Source organism: Felis catus, chromosome B3 (genome assembly GCF_018350175.1).
Source record: "Felis catus isolate Fca126 chromosome B3, F.catus_Fca126_mat1.0, whole genome shotgun sequence".
Taxonomy (NCBI): domain Eukaryota; kingdom Metazoa; phylum Chordata; class Mammalia; order Carnivora; family Felidae; genus Felis; species Felis catus.
In genome coordinates, this window is record NC_058373.1 from 5,744,347 (window position 1) to 5,762,334 (window position 17,988).

The window sequence follows — 17,988 nt, forward strand, 5'->3', positions numbered from 1 at the left end:
CACCCAGGGGGCCCCCCTCTATTTTACAAATCAATTTTGGAAAACCCATCTCCCTACATGTAATATATACCTCATTCCAGCACATTCTGTAGCTCCGCTGGCTTTGTTGCCAAGGCAATTAATTTCGCACAGACCCTCAGACTGTACGGTGAGGTGTTAAACAGCTGTCACCATTTGTAATGGCTTGACCATATGAGTGAGGTGCTTTGGTTAAAAATAAAGAAAGAAAAAATAAATAAGGAGCCGAGGTCGATCTGTCTTTCAAGCCTGATGCTCTAAGACTGTGTCTGTCACAACAGGCTACTGTTCTGGATTAGCTAAGTATAATACATTCAGATATCCAAATGTATGCCAATTAAAAATACAGCTCTTGGGGTGCCTGGGTGGCTCCGTCGGTTAAGCGTTGGACTTGGGGTCAGGTCATGATCTCGCGGTTCAGGGGTTTGAGCCCCAAATGGGGTTCTGTGCTGACAGCCCAGAGCCTGGAGCCAGTTTCTGATGCTGTGTCTCCCTCCCTCGCTGCTCCTCCCCCCACTCGCCCTCTGTCTCAAAAATAAATAGACATTAAAAAAAAATTTTTTTTTTAAATACAGCTTTTATCTGATTTGTACAACTGGAACCTCATGTGAGATCTGATTTGAAGGAAGGGCCTCGTGATGGCTAACATGTTTGAGAGAAGGTCTGAGGAGCCAGCTCCCGGGTTCCCAGGCACGCTCTCTGACCTACCAGGTTCTTTCACAGAAGCCAAGGCACCCACCTGCCCGGTCCAGACCCCGGGTGCATTGGCCTTCCTAGGGGCGGAGTAGCCGGCCTTGCACAGGGTTCTCGCACCCGCACCCGTGCTGAGCACCCAGCCCCTCCCGCCGGCCTCCCAGGCTTTCCTCAAATTCCACCTGTTCCTGGGACTTCCCGGCCCTCCCCGCCCACCCTGGCGCCCTCTCCGGGCCTCCCCGGGACCAGGATGTGTGCCCCGGATGTGGGAGGGCACGGTTAGAACGCCCACCCCGCTCAGCGCCTGCTCCAGGCGAAGGGGAAAGACATTCCTGGGGTGGCTCCCGCCTGCCTTGCCTGGTCTGGTCTCAGGGTCACGGTCAGGCGCATGGCGCGGGCTGCGGCCTTTCCTCAGGAAGCCGGCTCCGAGCCTGGTGTCTCCCTCCCCCCACAGGCCGGTGCAGCTTCCCCTTCCTGAAGCGGGCTAAAAATAAAATACCCCAGACAGGAATTTAGCTTCCTTGAAACAGACACTACAGATTAAACTATTAATCTTCAAGGAAGGCTCTCGTGGAAGGGGTCAGATGAACAGAACCTGACACGGGGTTCAGGGTCCACCTGGAACAACAGGCTGGAGGGGCTACACCTGATTCAGCCCACCCCCACTTCCCCTGCTGGAAAGGGCACGGAAATGGAGGTCAGGCAGCTCGGCCCCAAGTCCTAGCTCTGTCACTTACAAGTGACAAGAGTCACTCTGAGGAGAGTCACTTCAAAGTCACCTCTGCACCTCAGTTTCCCCATCTAAAAAATGGGAATGGAAACACCTACCCCTGCGAGGAAGGATTGCAAGGGCCCAGGTCATAACTCGGTGAAGGGGGGGTTAGTTAATTATAAAGGCCTCACCAAATGTAAACAATTAACTTCGTTATTTGCCCAGACCTCTGGAAGAAGATTTTCCTGCTGGTAAGGCCACAGAGCCTAGAGATTTCTCCATTCCAGGGCCCCAAATTCTGCCAAGGTTGGGGTGTTTCTGGGACAAGAACTCATTCATTCTAGGAACTAAGAACTCATTCATTTTCTAGCGCGACAAAAACTTTGCTAAATCCCTGCTATGGGTTGGGCCTTGCGCTCAGACATTCGAGGGAGGCGAGGCAGGGTCCTGCCCTCAAGGAGTCCTCAGAGGAGACCACTGTGCCCCCTAGGGCCACCCGGTGGGGCAGTATCCTTGCCTTTGCTCTCAGTGGCCAGTGTGACACAGCTCAAGTGACAGCCTTCACGCCCCGTTGTGGGTTTGAGCGAACCACAAACGCAGCACTTTCTAGACTGCCCTGAAGTCAGGGCCAGCAGAGGGAGGAACCCATCCCCAGCAACGGAGCCTATGCTAGGTTTGGAGTTCAAATTCGCATTTTGCCCTTTTCTCGCTGGGGCAGATCCCACAGTGTCCCGAGCCTCAGATTCATTTCTGTGGAGGGGACGCAGTGCCTGGCCGTGGGGTGGTAAGGACAGGTAAGGACGTCAGTTGCAAATGTTCGTTCCCTCGGGGCTTGAGGGTCTGACTCTTGATTTCGGCTCAGGTCGCGAACCCAGAGTCATGGGCCCGAGCCCTGTGTCGGGCTCCGTGCTGATGGCATAGAGCCTGCTTGGGATTCTCTCTCCTGCTCTCTCTGCCCCTCCCCTGCCTGCACTTGCTCACATGCTCTCTCTCAGAATAAATAAACTTAAAAAATAATTTAAAAAAAATGTTAGTTTTCTCTTTGTCTTCCTCTCCTCAACCCCAAAGCTGGCACCCTCCCTTCCTGGCAACCTCAAGGGACCTAGGGAGCGGGAGCAAAGAAATCCTCACTGGCGGCAGAGGAGCCATGGGGAGCCGGAGCTCAGGTCTGGTGTGGTCCCCCCCGAGGGGCGGGTCACCGTACAGGTGACCATCCTGTCAGGAGTGACCTTTAAGACTGAAAGGGGCCACTCCTAAGGATCACCCCAGCCCCTGACCAGGCAGGCGTCCCCTTCCCGGGGGGAGCAGGCAGGCAGTTTTGACTTGGGGGCTGCACTCCAGGTTTCTGTGACAGGAGCCCATGCCTGGGTGTAAAAGGAGACCTGCTCAGGGGTCTGTGCCCACGCGGGGCGGGACGCAGAGGGGCCAACAAGCCACAAATGTGGGCAAAAGGGCTACAGGTCTGGCTTTGCCGAGCGCTCAGAAGGTCCCAGGTGAGTCATTTAATGCGAAAAGCCACCCTACGGGGAGTGGGGGTGGGGGTCGCACGCACGCCGTTTCACAGCCCAGGATCCCTGCGCCTAAGTCACATGCTTAGCGTCCTGTCGGGGCACAGCTGGGTCTGCGGGCAGGCCTGTGGGCCCTCCAGCCCGGCCCCCTCAGGGTCCGGCGTGCCCAGCTCGGTTCCTTTGCCTGTGCACCCTGGCAGGTGGCATCAGGGGTGTGGGCCCGGCCGCCGCTCCCAGGTGCTGCCCGGGGGTCCTCAGGTCCCGGGGAGACAGCAGGTGCTCCTGGGCCCTGGGCAAACTGCGACTGGGAAGCCTCGGGGCTATTCCTGTCTGGCTGCTCCGGGGTCCCCTCTAGGGCGGCCAGGGGCCCCTACGGGTCTGCACCCCGACCGCACTTCCTCCTGGAGTCCGCACGAGCCCCGTGCCCGCCTGGCCAGGCCAAACCCTGCCTTCCACGTACACGGGACAGACACTTGCCTGAGCAGAACACATACCACCCTGCGCATGCGCGTGCGGGTTGCGCAGGGGCCCCGTGTGCGGAGACAGAGGCCCCGAGAAAGGAGACAGACGGAATCTGATCCCCCTGCATTTCACGTGCGTGTTCCGATCGGCCACACAGAGAAACGGGTAGTTGGGCAGGCGGGGGCTCTGCAACCCAGTGTCACTACTTCTCCTCCTCCTGGGCCACCTTTTAGGTCTCCCCTCCGCACACACTGGCTCCGGCCCTTGTGTTTAGGCCCCAGCTTGAGGCTACCCAGGGCGGGAGCAGAGCCTGCCAGGTGCGCACCACCTGGGAGCCAGGCACCTCCCCCAACCCAGGACCCTTGTGTCATCTGCCTGGAGCCCCCTGGTGGCGCTCCCCTCTCAGGGCAAGGCCTTTGCCCCACCACTTGTGCCGGGGCTCAGAACAAAAGCTCACCAGTGTCCAAGAGAGAGGGGAACTGGAACCTTCGCGGGCTCTCCACAGACTGCTAGGAGGAGAGGGGCATCCATCCGGGTAGGATGGAGTTCAGCCTCCTGCCAGGGTACCCTTGGTTCCCCAGGGTGCAGAGAAAGGACATGGCTCCGGCAGGGAAACGAAGGGGAGCTTAAACCCTGGAGCTGGGAGTGGGGGGAAGGGAGGCCACAGCAGAAGTGGGGAGGCAGAGGAGGTGAGAGGGGAGAGAAAGGGGGAGGGAAGAGTGAGAGAGGGAGACTTAGAGGGGGAGAGGGGAAGAGGGGGAGGGAGAGAGGGAGAGATGGAGAGAGGGAAGGAGGGGAAGGGAGAGAGGGGGAGGGGGAGGGACGAGGAAGTGGGGGGAAAGGGGAGGGAGAGGCTGTGGAGGTCAAGAAACAAAAGCAGAGGAAGGAGAGGGAAGGCGCAGTCCTATTTCCCAGGGTGCTAGCCCCCTTGGGAGGGCCCCAAGCCACACCCCTGAGGCCCAGCGGGAGGCCTTCCCCAGCCAGAGAGGGACCCGCCCCCCCCCCCCCCCCAGCGCTGTTCCTGCTGTCCCTTCACCTACTGCATACTACAATGGTCCCTATAAACACGGACACTCTTGTCAAATGCATTAATGAGGGACTTGCTGTGTGACCCCGGACAAGTCACCTGACCACACAGGGTCTCGGTTTCCTCATCTGTCAAAAGGGCACAAGTGGCTCGTTGGAACCTTGAGCACGGGTTAATCCTTGGCCTACCTGCCCGTCACCCAGCATCACCACTGCATTTCTTCTCCCCACACTGCTCTGAAAGCACCTTTCCTGTCAGGGAGTCCCCCGCCCTGTGCACATTCCCCTCTGAGAGCAGGAGAGGGCTGGGGCACTTGGGGTGGCCAGGGTCCCCAAAACACAGACTGTGGGGCGGAGTTCGGGTGGAAGATGTGGGAGGCCTGGACTGGCTTGGGGCTGCTGGGATAGAAGCCTTTGTGAAAGAATGGGGGGGCGCCTGGGTGGCGCAGTCGGTTAAGCGTCCGACTTCAGCCAGGTCACGATCTCGCGGTCCGTGAGTTCGAGCCCCGTGTCAGGCTCTGGGCTGATGGCTCAGGGCCTGGAGCCTGTTTCCGATTCTGTGTCTCCCTCTCTCTCTGCCCCTCCCCCATTCATGCTCTGTCTCTCTCTGTCCCAAAAATAAATAAAAAACGTTGAAAAAAAAATTTAGAAAAAAAAAAAAGAAGCCTCTGTGAAGGAAGTGACCACTGGCTTATTCTCGGACTAAATTCTACCACCGGGACATCGTCTCAAAATCCAACTGCCGACCTAGGAATACCCTAGGCCTTCTGCCATCCCAGCCTTGGGATGTCCCCACGCGCCCACGATCAGTTCACTTTGATGACTGACCGCCCGTGGAGGGTCTAGTAGGTGTCAGGACCTGTGCCCTGACCCGGGCTCCACAGAGCTCCGGGCTTCTGCTGGGAGGGCAAGTTTACCCCCTGACCCCTTCATGTTGGCCTTGAATCACCAGGTGGCCCAGAGGCAGTCTCCAGTCCTGCCATGGAACCACTGACCCAGCTACAGCTACTGGGGACCCACAAGGTGCTGGGTACCAGTCTCGGTTGTAGGGATACTGTCGACAGCAAAATGAAGTTCCCGCCCGCAAGGAGCTGCCCTGGGCGGGCTCTCTGGGTTGGGGGGTGCAGCCCTGGGGGTGGGGCCCTGGGGAGACAGTTCGGGGGCCAGTAGAGAACAGAGGATGGTCTCACTCCTCCATCGGGCATTCCCACCCCGTGGCATCCGGCTCCTCTTTCTGCCCCCGTCACCAGCTGTACTGCTGGGGCTCTATGTGCGTCTGGGCCCCTGGGTCCAGAGAGGCTGAGCCTGGCGTGCGCGCGACAGGTGGCTTCTCCAGGGAGGAGAGAGGGCGGTCCCAGGTGTAAGCACTCATGGACTTCAACTTGTGGCAAAGCCGCCCCTCCATTTCCCCAGCCGTCTCCCTCACTGAAGACTTAAAGGTAAATCCGCTCACGTCCCCAGAAAGGAAGAGGAAGCAGAAGCCAGAGCTGGAGTCTTGTGCAAACCTCGGGGCTCCTTGCCACAGTCTCACTTCTGCCAGCCCCGGGCCTCACTGGACTCAGCAGCGTGAGGCCCGCAACGAGGGAGCAGACGGGGGGTGGGGTGCGGCGGCCAAGGGGGAAGTGTGTGAGTCTCCCTTTGTCTCAGCTTCCCCTTTTCTCCGTGGACAGATTTGCTGAGCCCGCCTCCAGGAGTCAGAGTGGCTGGGCCACCAACACAGTGCCACCGACCCACAAACCACACGTACACCGTGCCCGACCACTTCTTTTTACAGATGAGGAAAGGGAGGCCCGGGGAAGGGACTGGTCCAAGGTCACACAGTGAGAGGGCAAGGCAAAGACAGGTTGTGGCCCCAAGCCCACCCTCAGCCATGTGGCCTATGGGATAAAGTCCTCGTGCCTTAGCTGAGTGCTCGGTGCTGTCCCCAGCCAGGCTCTGCCTGACCCTCCACTAAATCTTCCTGTACCTCTGCAGTGTGCGTATGCACAAACACCTGTTTCCTACCTCAGGGCTTTTGCACAGGCTGACCCCTCTGCCAGGCCTGCCCTTCCCCTGCACTGAGTGAAAACCCCCTCATCCTTTAAGGTTCATCGCAGGCACCGCCTCCGGGGAAGCATTCCTCAGCCTGTGGGGCAGGGCGAGGGCCTCTTCCACAGCCTGAGACCCTCAGGTTAATTTTACTGTACATTTGGCCAGGCCGCGGTGCCCCGATGTTTGGTCAAACACCCATCTAGATGTTGCAGGGAACTATCCTGTGGGTATGATTAACATCGTACGACCAGTTTACTTTAAGCAAAGCGGACTGCCCTCCCTAAGGGGGGCAGGTCTCATCCGGTCAGCTGAAGCCTTACGAGAACATCGGAGGTTTCCCAGGGAAGAAGGAATTCTGCCTCAAGACGGAATCCTGGAAATCCTGCCCAAGTTTCCAGCTTGCCAGTCTGCCCTGCAGATTTCGGACTTGCCAGCCCCCACAATTGGGTGAGCCAATTCCTTAAAATAAATCCCTCTCTCTCTTTGTGCATATATATATATATATATATATATATATATATATATATATATCTCCATCCTACTGGTTCTGTTTCTCTGGAATAGTCTATACGATCACGCTGATTCATAACTGTATGTTTATGATCATCTCCCCTACCAGACAGCCCACCCAGAGGACAGTGACGGTGGGGGAACACGGTGGGCCCAGTGGGGGAGAGTGCTGACAAAAAGACACCGGGGTAGGCAGGCCGGGAGGAAAGAGCCCACAGTCACTGAGGGCTCTGGAATGAACGAATGAAGGAATGAGTGGGACCCGGGGGAAATCCTTGCCAGAGTTCCACAGATGCTTTGCTCTTCTCTGCCCCTTTACCTGCCTCAACCTCAGGACAATCCTGCCTCTTCCGCAGGGGGGGCCTCCAGGCTGCACAGACGAGGCCTTGCTCAGAGTCCCCAGGGGTTCAGGCCCAGGAGCTCTGAGTTATTCCTACCTGGGACACCCTGGCAGGCAGGACAGTTCCTCCCGCAGACCTGTGGCAGCAAGGCCTGGTCTGAAAGCCCTTCCCTGTTTGGCCTCCCACGCCTGGGGGCACCCAGACGCACCCACGTTGGGAGTCACACCTCTGCTTTACAAGCTGAGGGCTGAGGAGGGCCTGGCTGCCCTAGAGTGGCCACTGTGTGAGGCTCCCTCCTCCAGGGAGGCCACGGGGACCCCTAAATTCAAGAAAACAAGGGATGGAGCCCCTGTGGCAAGAGGGACAACCTTGGGCCCACTGTATCTGTGTGACCTCTCTGCCTCAAACTCTCCCAAGGGCAAACATCCTGCTTTCACAGGGTCCAAAGGCATCGTTTGGTTAAGAGTGCCAGTGCCCGGGCCTTGGGTATCTGGGAATGGGGCCCGGGGAGTTATTTTTTTTTTAAGTTTGTTTGTTTGTTTATTTATTTATGTATTTATTATTGTTACTTTTTTTTTAGAGAGAGAGAGATACAGTGTGAGCTGGGGAGGGGCAGAGAGAGAGGGAGACACAGAATCAGAAGCAGGCTCCAGGTTCCAAGCTGTCAGCACAGAGCCCGACGCGGGGCTCGAACCCACAAACCGCGAGATCACGACCTGGGCCGAAGTCGGATGCTTAACCGACTGAGCCATCCAGGCGCCCCTATTTATTTATTTTTAATAATTGCTACACCCAACGTGGGGCTCGAACTCATGACCCAGAGATGTCGCGGGCTCTTCTGACTGAGCCAGCCAGGCGCCCACCCTACCTTACTTACATGTAGAATTTAAGAAACACAACAAAGGGGGCAAAGGAGAAACAAAAAGAGAGAGAGACAGAAACCAAGAAACAGACTTCACGCTAGAGAACACACTGCGGGCCACCAGAGGGGAGGGGGATGGGAGGGATGGGGAAACAGGGGATGGGGACTAAGGGGGGCACTTGTGATGGGCACGGGTGATGTATGGAGGTGTTGAATCACTGTATCGTGCACCTGAAACTAACGTAACACTGTATGTTAACTGTACTGGAATTAAAACAAAGAGTACTCTACCTTCCTGAAGCTGTGACAAACCATCCCACGTGGGCTCCTTCCTCCCCCTCCCCTGTGGGCAGCTGCCTCACTCCCAGCCTGGGCCACCCAACACAGGCAGTTCACACAGGAGCTGGACCCACACCTTGGCCTGCTCCTCCCGTGCCCCAGATGGACTTAGGCGAAACAGGTTCCTCTTCTGGAAACGGGGCTAGGCGCCAAGCCTCACAGCCTCACCCACAGGAGCAGACGTACAAGGAACTCACGAAGACATGCCATTAGATGGAGTCAGGCCAGGACACGAGGGGGCAGAGATCCTGAGCAAGACTGGGGTACGGTGAGTGGGGGCTGGGGAGGAGAAGGAGGCTCCCCTCCAGAGGAGCGAGGCCCTGGTCAGAGATGGACTGAGGCACCTTCGGGAGGGCCCGGGGAGCCCTGGTCGCTGGATGGGGCCAGCCCCTGCTTCTAGCCTGGGGAATCCCTGCCGACAGTCAACCCCGTTTGTCCTGAGGGAAGGCAGGTGGGTCTCTGATCCTTATAGAAATGAGCCTAAATACTAACCGGGCATCCGATGCACAAATTATGGGGGCAAATGCCAGGCCGCCTGCAGAGCTGTCCACAGGACACAGGGAAGCTTCCCCTTGATGCCAGTATGGGAATGATATGGTGTCTTTGATCTGAAGTCACCAGGCCCCCAGAAGCCGTGGGCCTTGCGTCCTCCTGGCTGACACCCCACCGGCTCCCTGGCCAGATGCGTCTGTTTCTTTACCACAAAGCAGGAAAGATGGGTTCTCCCACAGCAGAACAGTGGTTCTGCTGATGGCCCTTGGCCTCGGCCACTTGGGCTGTGTACCCTCAATGCTGGCTTTGGAATCTTCATTGGCAAGGCTGGAAGGAACTTTGTGGACCTTCTTGTCCAATGCCATCGTTTAGAGATGTGGGAACTGGGGCCCCAAGCCCCCACCCCACAACAGACCCTGATTCCTGATACATTTCTGTCCCACCACATCAAACATGGTGGCCACTCGTGCTCAGGCTCCCCCGCCAGGGTGTCTGCCTTCCATTGTCTGGTGGCAGTGAGGGTGGGCACGGTGGGACTGGGCAGCAAGGGATTCCCACCATTCAACCAGCCTGCAGGAAGTGTCCTGAGCTCTCAAGAGTTCGGCCTCACAGCTGCCTCTTGACCTTCAACGCTAAAACACTCCTGGCTTCTCCCCTTGCCGAGAACCCCAGGCATTTCCACTGCTCCCACAATCAAGAGCAAACGCCTCAGCCAAGGGCTTAGAAGAACTTGCATGATTGGTCTCTGCCCCTGTGGCAACTTTACAGCGAGCGGCAAGTCCCCTTAACTAATCACCCTCCAGACACGCGGCCTTTTTTCCATCTTCTTTAACAGACTTGCCTGAACACGCCTTTTCGCATGCTGTTCCCCGTGCCTGGAATGCTCTTCCCGATTTTTCACCTTTCAGCTCGCAGACCTGCCTCGGGAAGCCTTCCCTGACTCCCTCCGTGTCCCCAATCAGGCCTGCAGCCCCAACTTCTAAGAAGTTATGTGTTGAATACTCTCCCTTTCTCTTCCTGGACCTTATTACAATTTTGAATGATATACTGATTTATACAGCTGTTGGCTTACTCTCTGGAACTCCAGTTAGATGACAGACTACAAAGGTGGGGCAGGGAGCTTGTCTCTGTACCCCCCCCCCCGCCCCCCTCCCCGCTCTGCACTCCCATTATCTGCTGTATGTGTACATACAGAATACAGGTTGTCCTTTTGAGAACACCCATATTCAAATGCAAAGAAAAATAGAGGTCCCTTGCTGAGCCCCAGGTGGAACCACCCTCCTCCCCTGAGCCTTGACTCCCTTCCTTGAGCTTCAGGACCACCGTCTGTTCCCAGGGGAAGGGACAGCTGGCCTCCTGTTTCCGGAAGACTCCATGTCTTTCCTCCGATCCCTGAAGCAAAAAGCACATGTTGCCCTCCAAACAACTATACTACGCGGGACCCAAAGATCACCAGTAACAGGGGAAAACAAACGAACAAAGAGAAGAATCACAGCTGAAGGAACGGGCATTCACTGGGCCTGAACTTCGTCACACGCAATTTCTAGGCTTCCAGGTGGCCCTCTGGGGTTGGGAGGACCGTTTCTGTTTTACAGTTGTGGAAACTGAGGCTTGGAGAGAGGCAGGCCCCTGCGGGGTGGGTGCAGCCGACTCCAGCCGGGTCTCCCCAGGGCCCAGGCCAGCCCTGGGCAGGGATGAGCTTTCTGGGGCGTGTGTTTTTCCCCTGCCAGCCTCAGTTTCTCCTCCAGGGCCCAATTCAGCCCTGGGAGCCCCTCGTGGCTTTCCTTCCTCCTCACCAGGCCCCGCCCTCACTGAGACCTCAGCTTTCTCCATCCCGTCTTCCTCTCCCTCCATCCCTCCCCTCCTCCTGTTTCCGTAGCAACCTCATCCTCCGCTCTGCCACTTGGTCCCGCGCTCCCATCTCTCCCATCTAGTTCTTTCCTCTTTCATCTCTCCCCCGAGCGCGAGCGCAGGGTAAGGTCCAAATGCCCCTCTGTCCTTTGCCTCTGGTCTCTCACCCCCTTTTTGCCATGCTTTAACCTCCTTCAATGTTCTCTTGTCATCTCAGGGCAACGTCTATTTACCTCTTGCTTAAGAAAAAGGAAAAAAGAAAAAGGAAGGAAGAAAGGAGGGAAAAGAAACCCCGTTTCGCCAGCAGCCCTGGCCTCTCCATTCAGTCCCAGCCACCATTCTCTTTCTTAGGTAGCCCCCAGACGCAGACACAGACGCGGACACATCCTGGAACGGGCCCCCTGCCTGCCACCACGCAGGCTCCTTTCTGGCCTCACCCGTGGAAGGGAGGAGGCAAAGGCACAACTCAGGGGGGACAGCTGTGAGGGGCCCAGGTGAGGGCTCACTGGGGGCAGGCACTCCAGGGGGCTGGGGGAGACGCCAGAGGCCTCCACCCCCCCCCCCCCCCCCAGGATGAAGCAAGGGCAGGACCTAGAGTGCGGGATAAGCCAGGTCCAGAATCCCAGCAGCCCAGGGACCACCCCGCCCCCCCTCGGCACACGGCAGGGGGGATGTCCAACGTACCAGGCCCTCCCCCTCCAAACAGGATGCTGGATTCATTCATTTGTCAAGATTCACTCTTCACCATAATCTTAAATTGCCTCTGAGATAAGGAAGTGTCCACTCTTGTAACCAGGTCTGCCCAGGGAGATGGGCATTTTAATTTTCACTTTACAGATGGGCAAACCGACGCTCGGGAGGGCTGTTACTTGTCCAAATCACACAGCCAGTAAGAGGTAAAGGGGGGCTTTGAATGGATCATAATCATGTTTTCCCCCTTTGAACGTCCCTTCTTCCCATGTTCCCAGCAGGGGCAGGTCAGGCCGCCCCCTGGCCCAGCCCCCCTGACCTTCTTTCTACATTTCTGTGTTTAATCTGGAGTGATCAGAAATGACAGGAGAAACAAAGAGGTTTACCACAGAAATTACAAGCAAGCCGATTATCACTGTGGCCCCAGCGTCTCAAAGCGACAGACAGAATAGACGCAGGGCTGGTGGAAAATGGTATTACTCCCCCGTGAGACAAGAGTCACATGGAGAAAAAGGGGTCCTGGGTCTTTGGGAGCCCCGCAGGCTTGTGAGCATCTACGGGAGCTGTGACCAGTTCCTGGGCCAGGGCATTAGTCCTGGTATCGCTCCCCTAAGCCCTGGGACCAAGCTGCGGGAGCAGGTCCCGGCGGTGGCCTGCCCTATCGGCTGCAGCTGGCAGGGCCTGGTCACAGAGGTGTCAGTGACACAACTCAGCTTCTCCGCCCAGAGGCTGGCTTAGCACCTCAGGAACCCCACGAGCAAGGCCTAAGGAGGAAGACACAGGAAGGGAAGGACAGGTTTCGGCTCTGCAGAGGAACAGAGGTGAGGAACCTGGCTCTCAGTCCGGCAGGTCTGGCTTGCACCCCTGTCTCTGCCACTTATGAGCTGCACGGCCTGGGGCGATTTCCTTGTGAGCTGGAGTAGGCGTCTGGACAGGATCTAGCACGTACCGAGGTTCTTCCTTCATTCGGGTCAGGCTTGTCCCGGATGAGATCGTGTATAGAAAGCATGGAATCCTGATAACAGAACCCGCTTTACAGAGGAGGAAACCCGGGCACAGAGAAGTTGAGCCACCTGTGCAAAGTCCCCAGATACGCCCAAGAAAGCTGGAGTTTGGGTTTCCGCTCTTGGGTCTCACTCAAATGCTGGCGCTCTTAAGGTCAAGGAGACCAGGGAGATCGAATTTGACAACACGGCCGGGGCACAGGAAGGACTCAGTTTCTAGGAGCTCGCATTCTCATTCTTCCTATCCCCATCCACTCTGTTGGGGCCAGGCCAGTGCCGGGTGCTGGGGGGACCCAAAGATCCCCACTCTCAGGGACCTCCCGGTTTGGCGAGAAAGACAAGACGAAGAACTACGAAACCGTAGAGCAAAGCAGCAGACAGGAAATAAGCAGTAACGTGGGGGGCACCACAAAAGGGACGGGGCTACTTTGCTTTTTTCCTCCGTTTCCACCTAAGGGGTCAGGAACATTTCTCCTTGTAAGCTGGCCCTTCAGAAGGCGGCCACAGACGCGCAGGGAGTGGACCACAGAGCCGGCCGCATCCCAACACGTTGGTTTGCGTGCGTGCCTATCCCCTCATCTGCGACAACCATCTCCCCGGCAGGTTTAACTGAGCCCACCAGCCCAGTGAGCTTGATCCCTGGTGCTCAGTACACAAAGGTCGGCGGTGGCGGGGGGAGGGCTGGGGAGGCCCAGAGCCGGGGAAGGCTGAAATGCAGGAGAGCCGAAGAGGGCCCGGCCAGCTGGAGGCCCAGGATGGAGGAGGGGAGAAGAGTAGCGGGCAGAGAAGGTGCGGAGGGGTGAGGATGGGGGAGGAGCGGGGCCTCCTCTTCTTTCTCACGGCAACCCGTGTGAGTCGCCCCAGGGACTCCATCCCGGCAGAGCCCCTGGCACGCCTGCCTGCTGATGCCCATGCCGTAATCAACATTTATTTTGCAGTCACCCACACGCCCGACTCGAGAACAGATTTATGCCAGGAGAGGAGGGAAAAAAAAAAAAATGCCTCTCTCATTCACGTAATGCCTCCCTGTATCTCCTGGGGGGAGGGACAGCTGGTGCAACACTTAGGCTGACAGTGTGCGTGCAGACATCAGGCACACACGCCGTCCACACAGGCTGGAATCAGCGGCAAGCCGGAGCAACTTGCAACTCTGTTCTCTCCTTAGTCACCTTCACGCGGCGAGTCGGGGGACAGGACCCACGCGAGGAGCGGGAGCCCATGTGCATACTTGAGGACCCCGCGGACTGGCCCGGGCGGGGGGGGGGGGAACACACGCACAGGGCGGGTGGAGGGAACCCACAGTGCAGCTGTGAGATAAGAAGTCAGGCGAGGGGCGCCTGGGTGGCGCAGTCGGTTAAGCGTCCGACTTCAGCCAGGTCACGATCTCGCGGTCCGTGAGTTCGAGCCCCGCGTCAGGCTCTGGGCGGATGGCTCGGAGCCTGGAGCCTGTTTCCGATTCTGTGTCTCCCTCTCTCTCTGCCCCTCCCCCGTTCATGCTCTGTCTCTCTCTGTCCCCCCAAAAAAAAAAAAATTAAAAAAAAAAAAAAAAAAGAAGTCAGGCGAGAGACTGGCAGGGAAGGCAGGAAAGCATCCCAGCCGGGTGCTGCTGGGTCCATACGGTACCGGGAGCTGACGGGGCGCGCCCCGGGGGGACTCATCTACGGGCTGGAGGAGAGGTGGGGGGGAGTCCTGGAGGACAGGGAGAGCCAGGAGAGGGGCCTGGAGGCCAGGTCCCCAGAGGGGGGCGGTTCCACAGACTCAGAGGAGGTGTCCCAAGCGGCCAGCACAGCCCAAGCGGGACCCGGGTTCCTCTTCAATCCAGATCGCTTCAGAGACCTCATCTGCGTAGGGGGGGGCCCCAGGTGCTGCAATTCAAACGCACGTGGGGCCGTAACCCAAGGGCCAGAGTGATTTTAGTGGAGGCGACAATTATAAAACGAGCAAATATCTGCCTTCCCCAGAGGTGCTTGTGGTCCAGGTTGAGGACGACCACTGTCCCTGCCGTTGGGAGTCAGCCTACGGGGGCGGCAGTCAGCCTGGCCACCACCTGCTTCATCTCTCAGAGCCTCAGTTTGCCCAACTGTAAAGTGGGGATGCCAGCTGCCTGTTCCACCGAATGATGGAGAAGATTAAAAAAGAACCGAGTCGGGGCGCCCGGGCGGCTCAGTCGGTTGCGCATCCAACTTCGGCTCAGGTCACGATCTCACGGATCCTGAGTTCAAAGCCCGCTTCTGATCCTCTGTCCCCCTGCTCTCTCTGCCCCTCTCTGCTCACGTTCTCTCTCTCAAAAATGAATAAACATTAAATAAATATATATATATGTGTATATATATAACTGAGTGAAAGTACCTGGCATACGGGGCTGGAATTTGGTAAACGGTGATTTCTTGGTTTCACCAATATATATGTACAAGACATGTACACACACAAGGTGAATCACCTAGGACCCTAAAATATTTGGCATATACTTATTACTACTAAAAATATGCTCTTACCACTCCCATGAATGAGTATGACCACTTGGAAAAAGCAGCTACGATTCTGAGGAAGAAAAAGTAGCCATATCAGGTGCACAGGGAGAGAGGCTGGAAATGAACCCGACCCTATGGAAGATTCTAGCTTAGTCGTCAGCCCACAAAGGAGCCCCTGCTTGCTTGGGGCTGGACGTTCCCAACCCCATGCCTGTAGGGCCATGAGGGTCCCTCGGGGCCCAGGACGTAGCGTGGAGCCCTGGAGAGGCAAGAGTTGTCTTTCCTGGCAGGATGTGGAAGCCGTCCTCATAGATGCCACACATCATCTCTTCTATGGAACCCATCAAGGCGGCTCAAAAGGCCAAATTCCCGAGGCACTAGGGTGGCTCAGTCAGTTAAGTGACCGACTCTTGATTCTGGCTCAGGTCATGATCTCAAGGTTTGTGGGTTTGAGCCCCACATCGGGCTCTGTGCTGGCAGCACGGAGCCGACCTGGGATTCTCTCTCCCTCTCTCTCTCTCTGAAAATAAATTAATAAACTTAAAGAAAAGACCAAATTCTGAAACAAATCACAAAACTCCACTCTCCTCACAAGTGTAGCCCGCTTCTGGGGCTCCAGGGCACTTTCTCAGCCTCCAACAGCTGGGATGACCCACCGTCCACAAACACAGCCCCGGGGGGGTCACAAGGGGAAGGGAGAATTCGAGAACGAGATCCCCAGTGCTTTGCCCGATTCCCTGAAACAAAAATGCCCGAGAAGTTTCTCGTGTGAGAACCACATGAACTCACACGTGCACAGGCCAGGGGGCAAGGGTCACCCTGCTCCCCGCGCTGCAGCAAGGCCTGGCTGGGCAGCGTCCCAGCTCAGAGCAAGCGCTGCCTCCGGGAGGCCTGGCGCAGTCCCTCCCCCATACGCCCCCAGATCTGGGCACCAAGCACATGATGGAACACAAGCTTGTCGGGGACTCAGGCCGGGGAGTGAACTCGCCCGCTCACGCAGGCACAGCCCTCTGCAGTTTACAAAGCCCTCCCAGGCACAATGCCATTGGATCCTCCCTGCTGGGTGCCGATCTGGCTGGCATCTGTATGGGCATCTCCTCCACTGGACAGATGGGGGATGACGACCCTGATGTTAGCAGACCGGCTGGCGGGTGTCGGTGCCCGCCGGGGCCAACTCTACGCGCATTACCTAAGTCAGTACTGACCACTGTCTGTGTGCACCATCACCCCCACTCTACGGATAAGGAAACTGAGGCACGGAAAGATTAAGAACATCTTTAGAGCAGTGCTCCCCGTGACTGCCTCCATATTGATGCCTGCAGGAAGCATTTAGAAGCTTTTACAGCAACTTGAAGTTGCCAGGATGGGGCGCCTGAGTGGCTCAGTCGGTTAAGCGTCTGACTTTGGCTCAGGTCATGATCTCACGGTTCATGGGTTCAAGCCCCGCCTCGGGCTCTGTGCTGACAGCTCAGAGCCTGGAGCCCGCTTCGGATTCTGCGCCTCCCTCTCTCTCTCTGCCTGTCCCCCGCTCACACTCTGTCTCTATCTCTCAAAAATAAATAAACGCTTAAAGAAAAAAAAAAAAGGAAAGAAATTGCTAGGACATCCAGGCAGGATTGAAAAGGTGTCGGTCTGTGAGGATCACAAATACTAGGAGTTTTAAAAGTAGAAGCACTCACGTAGAGCCCAGACTGGTTTCCGAAGGCCTGATTCAGTCTGGCCTCTGCTCCTTCCCAGAGGTGTGATTATTCCTTTTCTCTCTCTTTTTTTTTTTTTTTAATTTTTTTTTCAACGTTTATTTATTTTTGGGACAGAGAGAGACAGAGCACGAATGGGGGAGGGGCAGAGAGAGAGGGAGACACAGAATCGGAAGCAGGCTCCAGGCTCCGAGCCGTCAGCCCAGAGCCCGACGCGGGGCTCGAACTCACGGACCGCGAGATCGTGACCTGGCCGAAGTCGGACGCTTAACCGACTGTGCCACCCAGGCGCCCCTCTCTCTCTTTTTAAAAACGTTCAATGTTTATTTGTGAGAGAGACAGAATGTGAATGGGGGAGGGGCAGAGAGAGACAGAATATGGATGGGGGAGGGGCAGAGAGAGAGAGAGAGAGAGAGAGAGAGAGAAAATCCGAAGCAGGCTCCAGGCTCTGAGCTGTCAGCACAGGGCCCGGCGTGGGGCTCGAACTCACGAACTGTGAGATCATGACCTGAGCCGAAGTCGGAGGCTTAACCGACTGGGCCACCCAGGTGCCCCATATTCTGTTTCTCTTTACTAAACTGGGGTGGTTCTGACAGCACCTGCTTACAAGTTAACAAATTCAAGGTGCTCACAGAAGAACCCGCCACGCCTATTTGCTACTATAATTAGCGCCTGGCAAGCTGCTGGGGGCCATACTGTGGGTCACTGGAGGTGCTGTGGTCCTTGATGTAGCTCTTGACCACCAGCTCCTCTGCTGTCCTGGTAGCTGGGGGCCCATGAAACACGCCTGCCTCCGAAAGCCTTTCCCGAGAGGCAGACCCTCACCCCTGCCCCCTGCCCCCAGGATCTGCTCCCCTTTCATCTGTAGGTCAGGGTGGCTGTGGGGGCCTTAACAGGGTGTGAGGAGATGTTCTTGCCCAAACCGGAAATACCTGACGGGCAGCCAGCACACCTAACTCTTGCAATCTCCAGGTTTGCCAGCAGGTGTCTTGAGAAGCAGGTGAGGTCAGGGAGAGCAGTGGTGGTGGCCTCCCCGCCTGGCCCCAGTCTCACACGTCTCTCTGCAGCGGGGACAGCACCTGCCCCCCAGGCATCTCCGTCCTTCCCCGGAGTACAAATCCCAAACTTCCCCAGATAACCACACTGCCTGCTACCTTTCCCCGTCGTCCCCCAGGCCCACAGGGAGGACACAGTCCATGCTCCAGGCACATTTCCTGAATAAACCACCCTTCAAGGGGTTCGGATGGACCTCGGCTGTGTGCTGTGCGGTAACCATTAAAA

The 17,988-nt window shown here is 57.0% G+C and overlaps 1 protein-coding gene and 1 long non-coding RNA gene across 8 annotated transcripts in view; one reads left to right on the forward strand and one right to left on the reverse strand.

The window, feature by feature from the left end:
• Positions 1–17,988, reverse strand: part of ZNF710 (zinc finger protein 710) — a 71,327-nt gene that overhangs the window by 13,051 nt on the left and 40,288 nt on the right. The window contains exon 1 of one of the 7 annotated variants that reach the window (XM_003986806.6): positions 3,851–4,086. The exons of 3 other annotated variants lie outside the window; for them this stretch is intronic. In XM_003986806.6, the coding sequence (XP_003986855.2) occupies positions 3,851–3,924 (74 nt within the window). In that variant the 5' untranslated portion in view covers positions 3,925–4,086. Of the gene's footprint in view, positions 1–70; positions 403–757; positions 869–1,068; positions 2,353–3,850; positions 4,087–17,988 lie in introns of those variants that run through there. 3 more of the 7 variants (XM_045058793.1, XM_045058791.1, XM_045058792.1) reach the window with 3 other exon arrangements.
• LOC109500490 lies at positions 8,372–10,049 on the forward strand. The gene is made up of 2 exons (XR_002158054.2): positions 8,372–8,770; positions 9,830–10,049. It is a non-coding gene; the product is annotated as an uncharacterized LOC109500490 (long non-coding RNA).